At 54.8% G+C, this 14,143-nt stretch overlaps 1 protein-coding gene across 1 annotated transcript in view; it reads left to right on the top strand.

Moving 5' to 3' along the window:
* Nucleotides 1–3,723: 3,723 nt before the first annotated feature.
* The window catches only part of LOC138671501 (uncharacterized), a gene marked incomplete at its 3' end in the record, with an annotated part of 224,974 nt that continues 214,554 nt past the window's right edge, over nucleotides 3,724–14,143 (top strand). Inside the window, exons 1-2 of the mRNA XM_069759677.1 lie at nucleotides 3,724–3,829; nucleotides 9,348–9,683. Coding sequence (XP_069615778.1) covers nucleotides 3,775–3,829; nucleotides 9,348–9,683 — 391 coding nt within the window. The remainder of the gene's footprint in view (nucleotides 3,830–9,347; nucleotides 9,684–14,143) is intronic.

Genomic DNA, 14,143 nt, shown 5'->3' with positions numbered 1-14,143 from the left:
TTGACGCAGTTGGTGCATGATAACATGACGCAGGCTCAGGCTGACCAGGAGCACTGGTACAACCAGAACACCCGGGAGCGGACCTACCACGTTGGTCAAAAGGTGTGGGTGCTGGTCCCCGTACCAACGGATAAGCTTCAGGCAGCCTGGGAGGGCCCGTACGTCGTCCACCAACAGCTCAACCCGGTCACGTACGTGGTCACGCTTGACCACACTCGGGGTAGGCGAAAGGCCTTTCACGTCAACATGATGAAGGCTCATCACGAACGTGAACCTTTCGTCCTACCAGTCTGCAGCTTGCCCGAAGACGGGGAGGAAGACACCCTCCTGGACATGCTGGCCCAAGCCAAGGCCAATGGGTCCATCGAGGACGTGGAGGTTAGCGCCTCATTAACTGAACCCCAGCGGATGCAGTTGCAAACCACACTGGAACCCTTCCGGGTCGTGTTCTCCAACCGACCTGGGAGGACTCATTTAGCAGTCAACGAGGTGGACACCGGGAATCACGCCCCACTACGGCGAACACCCTATCAAATCTCTGACCAAGTGCAGCAGATTATGCGCCAAGAGATCGATGAGATGTTACAGCTGAGGGTGATTCGACGGTCAAAGAGCACGTGGACATCACCTGTAGTTCTCGTGCCAAAGAAGGACCGGACTACCCGGTTCTGCGTGGACTACAGGGGGCTCAACGCCATCACAGCCTCCGACGCGCACCCAATGCCGCGCATCGAGGAGCTGCTGGATAAGTTAGCTCGCGCAGATTACCTAACAATAATGGATCTGAGTCGAGGATACTGGCAGATTCCCCTGAGCCCCGAGGCGCAGGAGAAGTCCGCCTTTATCACACCTTTTGGACTGTACGAGTCCACGGTCATGCCCTTCAGCATGAAGAATGCCCCTGCCACTTTCCAGAGGATGGTCAACCTCCTGCTTCAAGGACTGAAGAAGTACGCCGTGGCGTACTTGGATGACATTGCCATCTTCAGTTCCTCCTGGGAGGAACACCTGCAGCATCTCGAGGAGGTGCTCAGGCGAATTCACCAAGCAGGACTGACTATCAAGCCAGGAAAGTGCCAGATGGGCATGAGGGAGGTTCACTACCTGGGGCACCGGGTAGGCGGGAACACCCTGAAGCCAGAGCAGGAGAAAGTGGGCGCGATCGTGAACTGGCCCACTCCCGTGACCAAGAAACAGGTGATGTCCTTCCTGGGCACTGCAGGGTACTATAGGCGCTTCGTACAGCACTATAGTAGCCTGGCAAAACCTTTGATGGACCTCACCAGGAAGAATCTACCCCACATTGTCAACTGGACAGATGGCTGTGAGGGGGCCTTCCAGGCGTTGAAAACCGCACTGTGCAACGCCCCTGTGTTGAAAGCAGTCGACAGCAGTCGACTGTTCTTGGTGCAGACCGACGCCAGCGAGTTTGGCCTTGGTGCTGTGCTCAGCCAGGTTGACTCGGAGGACTAAGAGCACCCCGTGTTATACCTGAGCCGGAAACTTTTGCTGAGGGAAGTGGCCTACTCCACCATCGAGAAGGAGTGCCTGGCCATTGTCTGGGCCCTGCAGCGCTTGCAGCCCTACTTGTACGGGCGCCCCTTCACTGTGGTGACCGACCACAACCCTCTGCGCTGGCTAAACGCCATGTGTGGAACCAACGGCAGGTTGCTACGCTGGAGCCTTGCCCTTCAGCAGTTTGACTTCACCATTGAACACAAAATGGGCAAAGAGCATGGGAATGCAGATGGACTGTCCCGCCAGGGTGAACCTACTGAGGTGCCCATGGAGGCATACCATGGGGTTCTGCCTCCCTAGCGCACACCAAAAGGGGGAGGTGTCACGATATGGTATGAAATATCATATAAGTAGCTCTCTTGCTCAAGGCTGTGGGCTAACAAGCCCTCCTTCCCTTTCACTCAGCCAAGAGCTGCTTTGCCAATGTACTGGGGGAGTTTTATGGCCGAAAGGTATTTACGACCGGCATTTCCTGCCGTGTAAGCTCTTGTCCAGCTATAAGTGAACTAGAAACTTCTAGGATTCATGAAAGTTCTTTGTTTTGTTTTTGTAAGATATTAAGCACAATGTTTACGTTACGAACACGAAAATATATATCCTTGGTCACACTCGGTGGATCTACCCATCCCGCGAAACACGGGCTTCTAACTCCATCTGGCCTACCTCGCATGTGCTATGGTGCTGTCCCAGGAGTTGTTTCTCCATTTTAAAAGTTGGAATAAATTTTCATGATTTTACTGAAGCTGGAACCATTCTCTTTTCGTTTTTGTTATGACTGACATGTTTTGTAGCGAAGTTATAGAAATTAGAGAGAATAGTTTAAAGTTTAGTCAGAATGTAGAGAGAGGAGGGTCTGGATAAGCCAGCCTTTCTGTGATGTCACTAGCTGCAGGTCTTAAGTTTGTGGCAGGCTCTCAGCTCAGTCTCTTCTTCTTCCTGCTTGCTTGCTTGCTTCTTCTCCTGGAAGAGCCCTGCGCACGTCCAATGAGCTGGGACGTATGGTTGCCTGCCATGCTTTGAACATGTGAGTGTTACCTTTTCTCATTTAATCCCTGTTTATTTCATAATTACCCTTGTACATATTTGCAATTGTCTAATTTGTAACATCTTTATAAAATATTTTTGATAAAGCACTGCCTAATTTCTATGGGATATAATATTATATGTTAGTTCATTCTCCATGCTCTAAAAACCGTACCCTAAGTCTTCTGAAGGGAAATACGCTACTGTTGTGTTGGGTTAGCTTCGGACCCGTTTAATCGAAGCTGGTGGCAGCGATAGTGTGCTGACTTTTGGATTATGTTGTAGCGACTGCGGCGTTGATAATTATTGTTCCTGCCTGAGTGGGAGTAGTTTATCGCGTCGCTGCAGCGTGCCCAATAGCCAGTACATAGCAGGCAGCCTGTCGGGCGACCAATTACCCAGGGTGCAGTACCTAATCTGACCTGAGAGTAAGGGGGGCGCCAGAGAGCTGCAAGTGTTAAGTGGAACTGTAATAGGGATATACATAAATCCCTGCAGTTTGTGGTATATTGAAAAGCAGTGGGATACCTAAAATAAGCCCCTGCTGGAAACTAAGAGGTCAATAGCCTTGTGGGTGTTTTTTCATCACATTGTTAGCAGTGGAGGGATAACTAAGATAAGCCCCCCTGCACATGTGATAGCCGTCCGTTGGCCTAAAGTCACCCCGACCCGTGACGTAGGGGTGACGGTCACGGTGTGAATCGTGAGAAATTGGGGGCAGTGGTCAGGGGAATCCTGACAGTAGTGTCGGTATATAGCGGTGTGTGTAGTGTCGGTATACAGCGGTGTGTAGTGTCAGTATATAGCGCTGTGTGTAGTGTCGGTATATAGCGGTGTGTGTAGTGTCGGTATATAGCGGTGTGTGTAGTGTCGGTATATAGCGGTGTGTGTAGTGTCGGTATATAGCGGTGTGTGTAGTGTCGGTATATAGCGGCATGTGTAGTGTCGGTATATAGCAGTGTGTGTGTGTGTGTTGTCGGTATCAGTAGATGGCCGACTTGGTCTTGTGTTTAGAAGTGGTTTGGCTCTTATCCGAAGTCATGTGACAAGGCTCGTTAAAGGGTTGACATTGACTGTTAGGATTGCTACTTCCAATAGGTGGCACTAGAGTTCTAGTCCTCTTCCTCTCTGAAGAGTCAATGTGCAAAAGTGAAATTGAAACCACAGCATGTGAGGGAGGCGACTACACAGGGAGGAATCTGCTGCTCTCCGGATCACAAATCTGTAAAGAAAATGAAGGATCTCAAAAATCCCCTCTATATACTGCTGATATCACTGGTGACCTCAGGTTAGTGTCAGTGCTGGGTCATTACTGGTGACCTCATGTTACTGTCAGTGCTGGGTCATTACTGGTGACCTCAGGTTAGTGTCAGTGCCGGGTCATTACTGGTGACCTCAGGTTAGTGTCAGTGCCGGGTCATTACTGGTGACCTCAGGTTAGTGTCAGTGCCGGGTCATTACTGGTGACCTCAGGTTAGTGTCAGTGCCGGGTCATTACTGGTGACCTCAGGTTAGTGTCAGTGCCGGGTCATTACTGGTGACCTCAGGTTAGTGTCAGTGCCGGGTCATTACTGGTGACCTCAGGTTAGAGTATGTGCCGGGTCATTACTGGTGACCTCAGGTTAGTGTCAGTGCCGGGTCATTACTGGTGACCTCAGGTTAGTGTCAGTGCCGGGTCATTACTGGTGACCTCATGTTACTGTCAGTGCTGGGTCATTACTGGTGACCTCAGGTTAGTGTCAGTGCTGGGTCATTACTGGTGACCTCAGGATAGTGTCAGTGCTGAGTCATTACTGGTGACCTCAGGATAGTGTCAGTGCTGGGTCATTACTGGTGACCTCAGGTTAGTGTCAGTGCTGGGTCATTACTGGTGACCTCAGGATAGTGTCAGTGCTGGGTCATTACTGGTGACCTCAGGTTAGTGTCAGTGCTGGGTCATTACTGGTGACCTCAGGTTAGTGTCAGTGCTGGGTCATTACTGGTGACCTCAGGTTAGTGTCAGTGCTGGGTCATTACTGGTGACCTCAGGTTAGTGTCAGTGCTGGGTCATTACTGGTGACCTCAGGTTAGTGTCAGTGCTGAGTCATTACTGGTGACCTCAGGTTACTGTCAGTCCCGGGTCATTACTGGTGACCTCAGGATAGTGTCAGTGCTGGGTCATTACTGGTGACCTCAGGTTAGTGTCAGTGCTGGGTCATTACTGGTGACCTCAGGTTAGTGTCAGTGCTGAGTCATTACTGGTGACCTCAGGTTAGTGTCAGTGCTGGGTCATTACTGGTGACCTCAGGTTAGTGTCAGTGCTGGGTCATTACTGGTGACCTCAGGTTAGTGTCAGTGCTGGGTCATTACTGGTGACCTCAGGTTAGTGTCAGTGCTGGGTCATTACTGGTGACCTCAGGTTACTGTCAGTGCCGGGTCATTACTGGTGACCTCAGGATAGTGTCAGTGCTGGGTCATTACTGGTGACCTCAGGATAGTGTCAGTGCTGGGTCATTACTGGTGACCTCATGTTACTGTCAGTGCTGGGTCATTACTGGTGACCTCAGGATAGTGTCAGTGCCGGGTCATTACTGGTGACCTCAGGATAGTGTCAGTGCTGGGTCATTACTGGTGACCTCATGTTACTGTCAGTGCTGGGTCATTACTGGTGACCTCAGGTTAGTGTCAGTGCCGGGTCATTACTGGTGACCTCAGGTTAGTGACAGTGCCGGGTCATTACTGGTGACCTCAGGTTAGTGTCAGTGCTGGGTCATTACTGGTGACCTCAGGTTAGTGTCATTGCCGGGTCATTACTGGTGACCTCAGGTTAGTGACAGTGCCGGGTCATTACTGGTGACCTCAGGTTAGTGTCAGTGCCGGATCATTACTGGTGACCTCAGGTTAGTGTCAGTGCTGGGTCATTACTGGTGACCTCAGGTTAGTGTCAGTGCTGGGTCATTACTGGTGACCTCAGGTTAGTGTCAGTGCCGGGTCATTACTGGTGACCTCAGGTTAGTGTCAGTGCTGGGTCATTACTGGTGACCTCAGGTTACTGTCAGTGCCGGGTCATTACTGGTGACCTCAGGTTAGTGTCAGTGCTGGGTCATTACTGGTGACCTCAGGTTAGTGTCATTGCCGGGTCATTACTGGTGACCTCAGGTTAGTGTCAGTGCTGGGTCATTACTGGTGACCTCAGGTTAGTGTCAGTGCCGGGTCATTACTGGTGACCTCAGGTTAGTGTCAGTGCCGGGTCATTACTGGTGACCTCAGGTTACTGTCAGTGCTGGGTCATTACTGGTGACCTCAGGTTAGTGTCAGTGCCGGGTCATTACTGGTGACCTCAGGTTAGTGTCAGTGCCGGGTCATTACTGGTGACCTCAGGTTAGTGTCAGTGCTGGGTCATTACTGGTGACCTCAGGTTAGTGTCAGTGCTGGGTCATTACTGGTGACCTCAGGTTAGTGTCAGTGCTGGGTCATTACTGGTGACCTCAGGTTAGTGTCAGTGCTGAGTCATTACTGGTGACCTCAGGTTACTGTCAGTCCCGGGTCATTACTGGTGACCTCAGGTTAGTGTCAGTGCTGGGTCATTACTGGTGACCTCAGGATAGTGTCAGTGCTGAGTCATTACTGGTGACCTCAGGTTACTGTCAGTGCCGGGTCATTACTGGTGACCTCAGGTTAGTGTCAGTGCTGGGTCATTACTGGTGACCTCAGGTTACTGTCAGTGCCGGGTCATTACTGGTGACCTCAGGTTAGTGTCAGTGCTGGGTCATTACTGGTGACCTCAGGTTAGTGTCAGTGCTGGGTCATTACTGGTGACCTCAGGTTAGTGTCATTGCCGGGTCATTACTGGTGACCTCAGGTTAGTGTCAGTGCTGGGTCATTACTGGTGACCTCAGGTTAGTGTCAGTGCCGGGTCATTACTGGTGACCTCAGGTTAGTGTCAGTGCCGGGTCATTACTGGTGACCTCAGGTTAGTGTCAGTGCTGGGTCATTACTGGTGACCTCAGGATAGTGTCAGTGCTGAGTCATTACTGGTGACCTCAGGTTACTGTCAGTGCCGGGTCATTACTGGTGACCTCAGGTTAGTGTCAGTGCCGGGTCATTACTGGTGACCTCAGGTTACTGTCAGTGCCGGGTCATTACTGGTGACCTCAGGTTAGTGTCAGTGCTGGGTCATTACTGGTGACCTCAGGTTACTGTCAGTGCCGGGTCATTACTGGTGACCTCAGGTTAGTGTCAGTGCTGGGTCATTACTGGTGACCTCAGGTTAGTGTCATTGCCGGGTCATTACTGGTGACCTCAGGTTAGTGTCAGTGCTGGGTCATTACTGGTGACCTCAGGTTAGTGTCAGTGCCGGGTCATTACTGGTGACCTCAGGTTAGTGTCAGTGCCGGGTCATTACTGGTGACCTCAGGTTAGTGTCAGTGCTGGGTCATTACTGGTGACCTCAGGTTAGTGTCAGTGCCGGGTCATTACTGGTGACCTCAGGTTACTGTCAGTGCTGGGTCATTACTGGTGACCTCAGGTTAGTGTCAGTGCCGGGTCATTACTGGTGACCTCAGGTTAGTGTCAGTGCCGGGTCATTACTGGTGACCTCAGGTTAGTGTCAGTGCTGGGTCATTACTGGTGACCTCAGGTTAGTGTCAGTGCTGGGTCATTACTGGTGACCTCAGGTTAGTGTCAGTGCTGAGTCATTACTGGTGACCTCAGGTTAGTGTCAGTGCCGGGTCATTACTGGTGACCTCAGGTTAGTGTCAGTGCTGGGTCATTACTGGTGACCTCAGGTTAGTGTCAGTGCTGGGTCATTACTGGTGACCTCAGGTTAGTGTCAGTGCTGAGTCATTACTGGTGACCTCAGGTTAGTGTCAGTGCTGGGTCATTACTGGTGACCTCAGGTTAGTGTCAGTGCTGGGTCATTACTGGTGACCTCAGGTTAGTGTCAGTGCTGGGTCATTACTGGTGACCTCAGGTTAGTGTCAGTGCTGGGTCATTACTGGTGACCTCAGGTTAGTGTCAGTGCTGGGTCATTACTGGTGACCTCAGGTTAGTGTCAGTGCTGGGTCATTACTGGTGACCTCAGGTTAGTGTCAGTGCTGGGTCATTACTGGTGACCTCAGGTTAGTGTCAGTGCTGGGTCATTACTGGTGACCTCAGGTTAGTGTCAGTGCCGGGTGATGGATTCTGCATTTTCACATTATGATGAACATTTTGCCATCCGGTGTTTGGTATCAGGAGTCTTTGATTTGTAATGTTATAGCATATGTAATCCTATGAAGACCCCGCAATTCAATGGTTTGAAACAGTAGACCCTGTCACAGCCTCGTCATCTGCATTGCTACCCCAGACTCGCTGAAGATGGGATTAGATGCATTGCGGTACAGCCTGCTGTACCTAATGCTGTGTTCCTCGGGTGATGAGGCACAGAGGCGACTGCAGGTGGGAGCTCAGCTTCTCTGCAGCAGCTCTGCATCACTGGGGCAGTAAATACTTTTCATTGGGACATGGATGGATTGCTGGAGAAGCGTCCATAATGGTTAATTGGGGGCTAAGGGCTGATTGACCCTCTGATAACACTTATTGGACACAATCGTTTCTAGTGATTGCACATTTAGGGTGAAAATTTTTAATGATGTAGTCAGTCTCAATGTCAGACTATGAGAGCAGTTTTTAATGGGTTAAAAGACAGTTGTTGGCAAGTCCTGTGTGTCACAGCCATTACCTGCAGGTCTGGGATGAGCTCGGCCTGACAGTTGCAGTGGTGACATCGGTGACAGCAGTGAGAGAAGTGACAGCAGTGATAGTGGTGACAGCAGTGACACCGGTGATAGCGGTGACAGCAGTTGCAGAAGTGACAGCAGTTGCAGTAATGACAGCAGTTGCAGCAGTGAGAGCAGTGATGTCGGGGATGGCGGTGACAGCAGTTTCAGCAGTGAAATCAGTGACAGCAGTTGCAGTAATGACAGCAGTTGCAGCAGTGATAGTGGTGACAGCAGTGACATCGGTGACATCGGTGATAGCGGTAACAGCAGTTGCAGCAGTGAAATCAGTGACATCAGTTGCAGCAGTGACAGCGGTGATAGATGTGACAGCGGTTGCAGCAATGATGTAGAAATACTTGGCACTTATTTATTGAGTAAAGAATTTCCAGACATAAATGAGACGTTACGGTCAGTACCTGACCTTCATCAGTCATCTGGATAGAGGAGATCTGTGTGGCAGGGTGCTGTGTGGAAGTCTGCAGTGTCCACTGCTAAGACAGGAAGCAGTTGTAGCAGTGACAGCGATAACAGCAATGACAGCAGTTGCAGAAGTGACAGCGGTGACAGCAGTTGCAGCAATGACGTCAGTGACATCGGTTGCAGCGGTGACAGCAGTGATAGCGGTGACATCAGGTGCAGCAGTGACAGCGGTGACAGCAGTTGCAGCAGTAATAGCGGTGACAGCAGTTGCAGTAGTGACAGCGGCGGCCGCCCGGATCTTGGTGGGCTCCTAGGAGATCCGGATTCTGCCATCTTGGTTCTCTGATTTCCTACAAGATGCCCCCACGTTGTCCGTCACATGACTGGCTGCAGTGTGGCCCTATTCTGGGCATCATGGCTTCAGTATATGTGGCTTCGGTGATTGGATAGGATGATTTGTCAGTGACCAGAGGGTGAGTCGCCCCCCCAAGGAAGGATGGAGCTGACGGAGGTAGCGGAGCGCTGCACAGAACAAGGAATATTTCTCCGTCCTCCCATGGCTCAGCGGGTTTGGATTTGTGACCCCCATGGTTTATTCTTTGCTCCTTCGTCTTCTTTGTGACATATATACCTTTCTTCTTTTAGATGGCCTCACAGTCACTATGAAAAAGCCCCTGATCTCGGCAGTGAGAGGCGCAGACGTGACGATCCCCTGCGACATTTCAGACTTTACACTGGGAAGAATTATCACCGTTACCTGGAGCAAGTCAGAGGGTGGACATAAGAGCGAGGTGTACAGCTTCATCCCCGGCCGGGCTGTGGCCTTCAGGGATGGGGCCCGCATGGAGGAGGGCAACATACAGCGAGGAAACGCCGCACTGCACATCCCACAGGCACAGTTCAGTGATGACGGAGAGTACACCTGTACTGTTATAGTGACCCCAGAGTCCAGGGAAGGGAGAAGCATCCTGCAGGTGTCAGGTGAGCCACGTGTGAGGGGTGTCATTGGAGCCATGTGTGCGGGGGTGTCAAGGGAGCCATGTGTGTGGGGGTGTCATAGGAGCCATGCAGGTGTCAGGGGAGCCATGTGTGCGGGGGTGTCAGGAGAGCCATGTGTGCGCGCGTCAGGGTAGCCGAGGGGGTGTCAGGGCTGCTGTGTGCGTGGGTGTCATGGGAGCCATGTGTGCGCGGGTGTCAGGGGAGCCATATGTGCGCGGGTGTCAGGGAAGCCATGTGTGCGTGGGTGTTATGGGAGCCATGTGTGTGGGGGTGTCAGGGGAGCCATGTGTGCGTGGGTGTTATGGAAGCCATGTGTGCGCGGGTGTCAGGGAAGCCATGTGTGCGTGGGTGTTATGGGAGCCATGTGTGCGCAGGTGTCAGGGAAGCCATGTGTGCGTGGGTGTTATGGGAGTCATGTGTGCGTGGGTGTTATGGGAGCCATGTGTGTGGGGGTGTCAGGGGAGCCATGTGTGCGTGGGTGTTATGGAAGCCATGTGTGCGCGGGTGTCAGGGAAGCCATGTGTGCGTGGGTGTTATGGGAGCCATGTGTGCGTGGGTGTTATGGGAGCCATGTGTGCGCGGGTGTCAGGGGGGCCATGTGTGCGTGGGTGTCAGGGGAGCCATGTGTGCGCGGGTGTCAGGGGAGCCATGTGTGCGTGGGTGTTATGGGAGCCTTGTGTGCGCGAGTGTTATGGGAGCCATGTGTGCGCGGGTGTCAGGGGAGCCATGTGTGCGTGGGTGTTATGGGAACCTTGTGTGCGTGGGTGTTATGGGAGCCTTGTGTGCGTGGGTGTTATGGGAGCCATGTGTGCGTGGGTGTCAGGGGAGCCATGTGTGCGTGGGTGTTATGGGAGCCATGTGGGCGCGGGTGTTATGGGAGCCATGTGTGCGCGGGTGTCAGGGGAGCCATGTGTGCGCGGGTGTCAGGGGAGCCATGTGTGCGTGGGTGTCAGGGGAACCATGTGTGCGTGGGTGTTATGGGAACCATGTGTGCGCGGGTGTCAGGGGAGCCATGTGTGCGTGGGTGTTATGGGAACCTTGTGTGCGCGGGTGTCAGGGGAGCCATGTGTGCGTGGGTGTCAGGGGAGCCATGTGTGCGCGGGTGTCAGTGGAGCCATGTGTGCGTGGGTGTTATGGGAGCCTTGTGTGCGCGGGTGTCAGGGGAGCCATGTGTGCGTGGGTGTTACGGGAACCTTGTGTGCGCGGGTGTCAGGGGAGCCATGTGTGCGTGGGTGTTATGGGAGCCATGTGTGCGCGGGTGTCAGGGGAGCCATGTGTGCGCAGGTGTCAGGGGAGCCATGTGTGCGCGGGTGTCAGGGGAGCCATGTGTGCGTGGGTGTTATGGGAGCCATGTGTGCGTGGGTGTTATGGGAGCCATGTGTGCGTGGGTGTTATGGGAGCCATGTGGGCGCGGGTGTTATGGGAGCCATGTGGGCGCGGGTGTTATGGGAGCCATGTGTGCGCGGGTGTCAGGGGAGCCATGTGTGCGTGGGTGTTATGGGAGCCATGTGTGCGTGGGTGTTATGGGAGCCATGTGTGCGCGGGTGTCAGGGGAGCCATGTGTGCGTGGGTGTCAGGGGAGCCATGTGTGCGTGGGTGTTATGGGAGCCATGTGTGCGTGGGTGTCAGGGGAGCCATGTGTGCGTGGGTGTTATGGGAACCTTGTGTGCGCGGGTGTCAGGGGAGCCATGTGTGCGCGGGTGTCAGGGGAGCCATGTGTGCGTGGGTGTTATGGGAGCCTTGTGTGCGTGGGTGTCAGGGGAGCCATGTGTGCGCGGGTGTCAGGGGAGCCATGGGTGTGTCAGGGGAGCCATGTGTGCGTGGGTGTTATGGGAACCTTGTGTGCGCGGGTGTCAGGGGAGCCATGTGTGCGTGGGTGTTATGGGAGCCATGTGTGTGCGGGTGTCAGGGGAGCCATGTGTGCGTGGGTGTTACGGGAACCTTGTGTGCGCGGGTGTCAGGGGAGCCATGTGTGCGCGGGTGTCAGGGGAGCCATGTGTGCGCGGGTGTCAGGGGAGCCATGTGTGCGCGGGTGTCAGGGGAGCCATGTGTGCGTGGGTGTTATGGGAGCCATGTGTGCGTGGGTGTTATGGGAGCCATGTGTGCGTGGGTGTTATGGGAGCCATGTGTGCGTGGGTGTCAGGGGAGCCATGTGTGCGCGGGTGTCAGGGGAGCCATGTGTACGCGGGTGTCAGGGGAGCCATGTGTGCGCGGGTGTCAGGGGAGCCATGTGTGCGCGGGTGTCAGGGGAGCCATGGGTGTGTCAGGGGAGCCATGTGTGCGTGGGTGTTATGGGAGCCATGTGTGCGTGGGTGTTATGGGAGTCTTGTGTGCGCGGGTGTCAGGGGAGCCATGTGTACGCGGGTGTCAGGGGAGCCATGTGTGCATGGGTGTTATGGGAGCCATGTGTGCGTGGGTGTCAGGGGAGCCATGTGTGCGCGGGTGTCAGGGGAGCCATGTGTGCGTGGGTGTTATGGGAGCCATGTGTGCGCGGGTGTCAGGGGAGCCATGTGTGCGCGGGTGTCAGGGGAGCCATGTGTGCGCGGGTGTCAGGGGAGCCATGGGTGTGTCAGGGGAGCCATGTGTGCGTGGGTGTTATGGGAGCCTTGTGTGCGTGGGTGTCAGGGGAGCCATGTGTGCGCGGGTGTCAGGGGAGCCATGGGTGTGTCAGGGGAGCCATATGTGCGTGGGTGTTATGGGAGCCTTGTGTGCGTGGGTGTCAGGGGAGCCATGTGTGCGTGCGTGTTATGGGAGCCATGTGTGCGCGGGTGTCAGGGGAGCCATGTGTGCGCGGGTGTCAGGGGAGCCATGTGTGCGCCGGTGTCAGGGGAGCCATGTGTGTGTGGGGGTTATGGAAGCCATGTGTGCGCGGGTGTCAGGGGAGCCATTTGTGCGTGGGTGTTATGGGAACCTTGTGTGCGCGGGTGTCAGGGGAGCCATGTGTGTGCGGGTGTCAGGGGAGCCATGTGTGCACGGGTGTCAGGGGAGCCATGTGTGCGTGGGTGTTATGGGAGCCTTGTGTGCATGAATGTCAGGGAGCCATGTGTGCGTGGGTGTTATGGGAGCCATGTGTGCGTGGGTGTTATGGGAGCCATGTGTGCGTGGGTGTCATGGGAGCCATGTGTGTGTGGGGGTTATGGAAGCCATGTGTGCGCGGGTGTCAGTGGAGCCATGTGTGTGGGTGTTATGGGAACCTTGTGTGCGCGGGTGTCAGGGGAGCCATGTGTGCGCGGGTGTCAGGGGAGCCATGTGTGCGTGGGTGTTATGGGAGCCTTGTGTGCGTGGGTGTCAGGGAAGCCATGTGTGCGTGGGTGTTATGGGAGCCATGTGTGCGTGGGTGTTAGGGGAGCCATGGGTGTGTCAGGGGAGCCATGTGTGCGCGGGTGTCAGGGGAGCCATGTATGCGCGGGTGTCAGGGGAGCCATGTGTGCGCGGGTGTCAGGGAAGCCATGTGTGCGTGGGTGTTATGGTAGCCTTGTGTGCGTGGGTGTTAGGGGAGCCATGTGTGCGCGGGTGTCAGGGGAGCCATGTGTGCGTGGGTGTTATGGGAGCCTTGTGTGCGTGGGTGTTATGGGAGCCATGTGTGCGTGGGTGTTATGGGAGCCTTGTGTGCGTGGGTGTTATGGGAGCCATGTGTGCGTGGGTGTCAGGGGAGCCATGTGTGCGTGGGTGTCAGGGGAGCCATGTGGGCGTGGGTGTCAGGGGAGCCATGTGTGCGCGGGTGTCAGGGGAGCCATGTGTGCGTGGGTGTTATGGGAGCCATGTGTGCGCGGGTGTCAGGGGAGCCATGTGTGCGTGGGTGTCAGAGGAGCCATGTGTGCGTGGGTGTTATGGGAGCCATGTGTGCGTGGGTGTTATGGGAGCCTTGTGTGCGTGGGTGTTATGGGAGCCATGTGTGTGTGGGTGTCAGGGGAGCCATGTGTGCGTGGGTGTTATGGGAGCCATGTGCGCAAGGGTGTCAGGGGAGCCATGTGTGTGTGGGTGTTATGGGAGCCATGTGGGCGTGGGTGTTATGGGAGCCATGTGTGCGCGGGTGTCAGGGGAGCCATGTGTGCGTGGGTGTCAGGGGAGCCATGTATGCGTGGGTGTTATGGGAGCCATGTGTGCGCGTGTGTCAGGGGAGCCATGTGTGCGTGGGTGTTATGGGAGCCTTGTGTGCGCGGGTGTCAGGGGAGCCATGTGTGCGCGGGTGTCAGGGGAGCCATGTGTGCGCGGGTGTCAGGGGAGCCATGTGTGCGTGGGTGTTATGGGAGCCTTGTGTGCGCGGGTGTCAGGGGAGCCATGTGTGCGCGGGTGTCGGGAGCCATGTGTGCGCGGGTGTCAGGGGAGCCATGGGTGTGTCAGGGGAGCCATGTGTGTGTGGGTGTTATGGGAGCCTTGTGTGCGTGGGTGTCAGGGGAGCCATGTGTGCGCGGGTGTCAGGGGAGCCATGGGTGTGTCAG

Source organism: Ranitomeya imitator, chromosome 3 (genome assembly GCF_032444005.1).
Source record: "Ranitomeya imitator isolate aRanImi1 chromosome 3, aRanImi1.pri, whole genome shotgun sequence".
Taxonomy (NCBI): Eukaryota; Metazoa; Chordata; class Amphibia; order Anura; family Dendrobatidae; genus Ranitomeya; species Ranitomeya imitator.
This window is presented reverse-complemented; position numbering and strand designations above follow the sequence as displayed.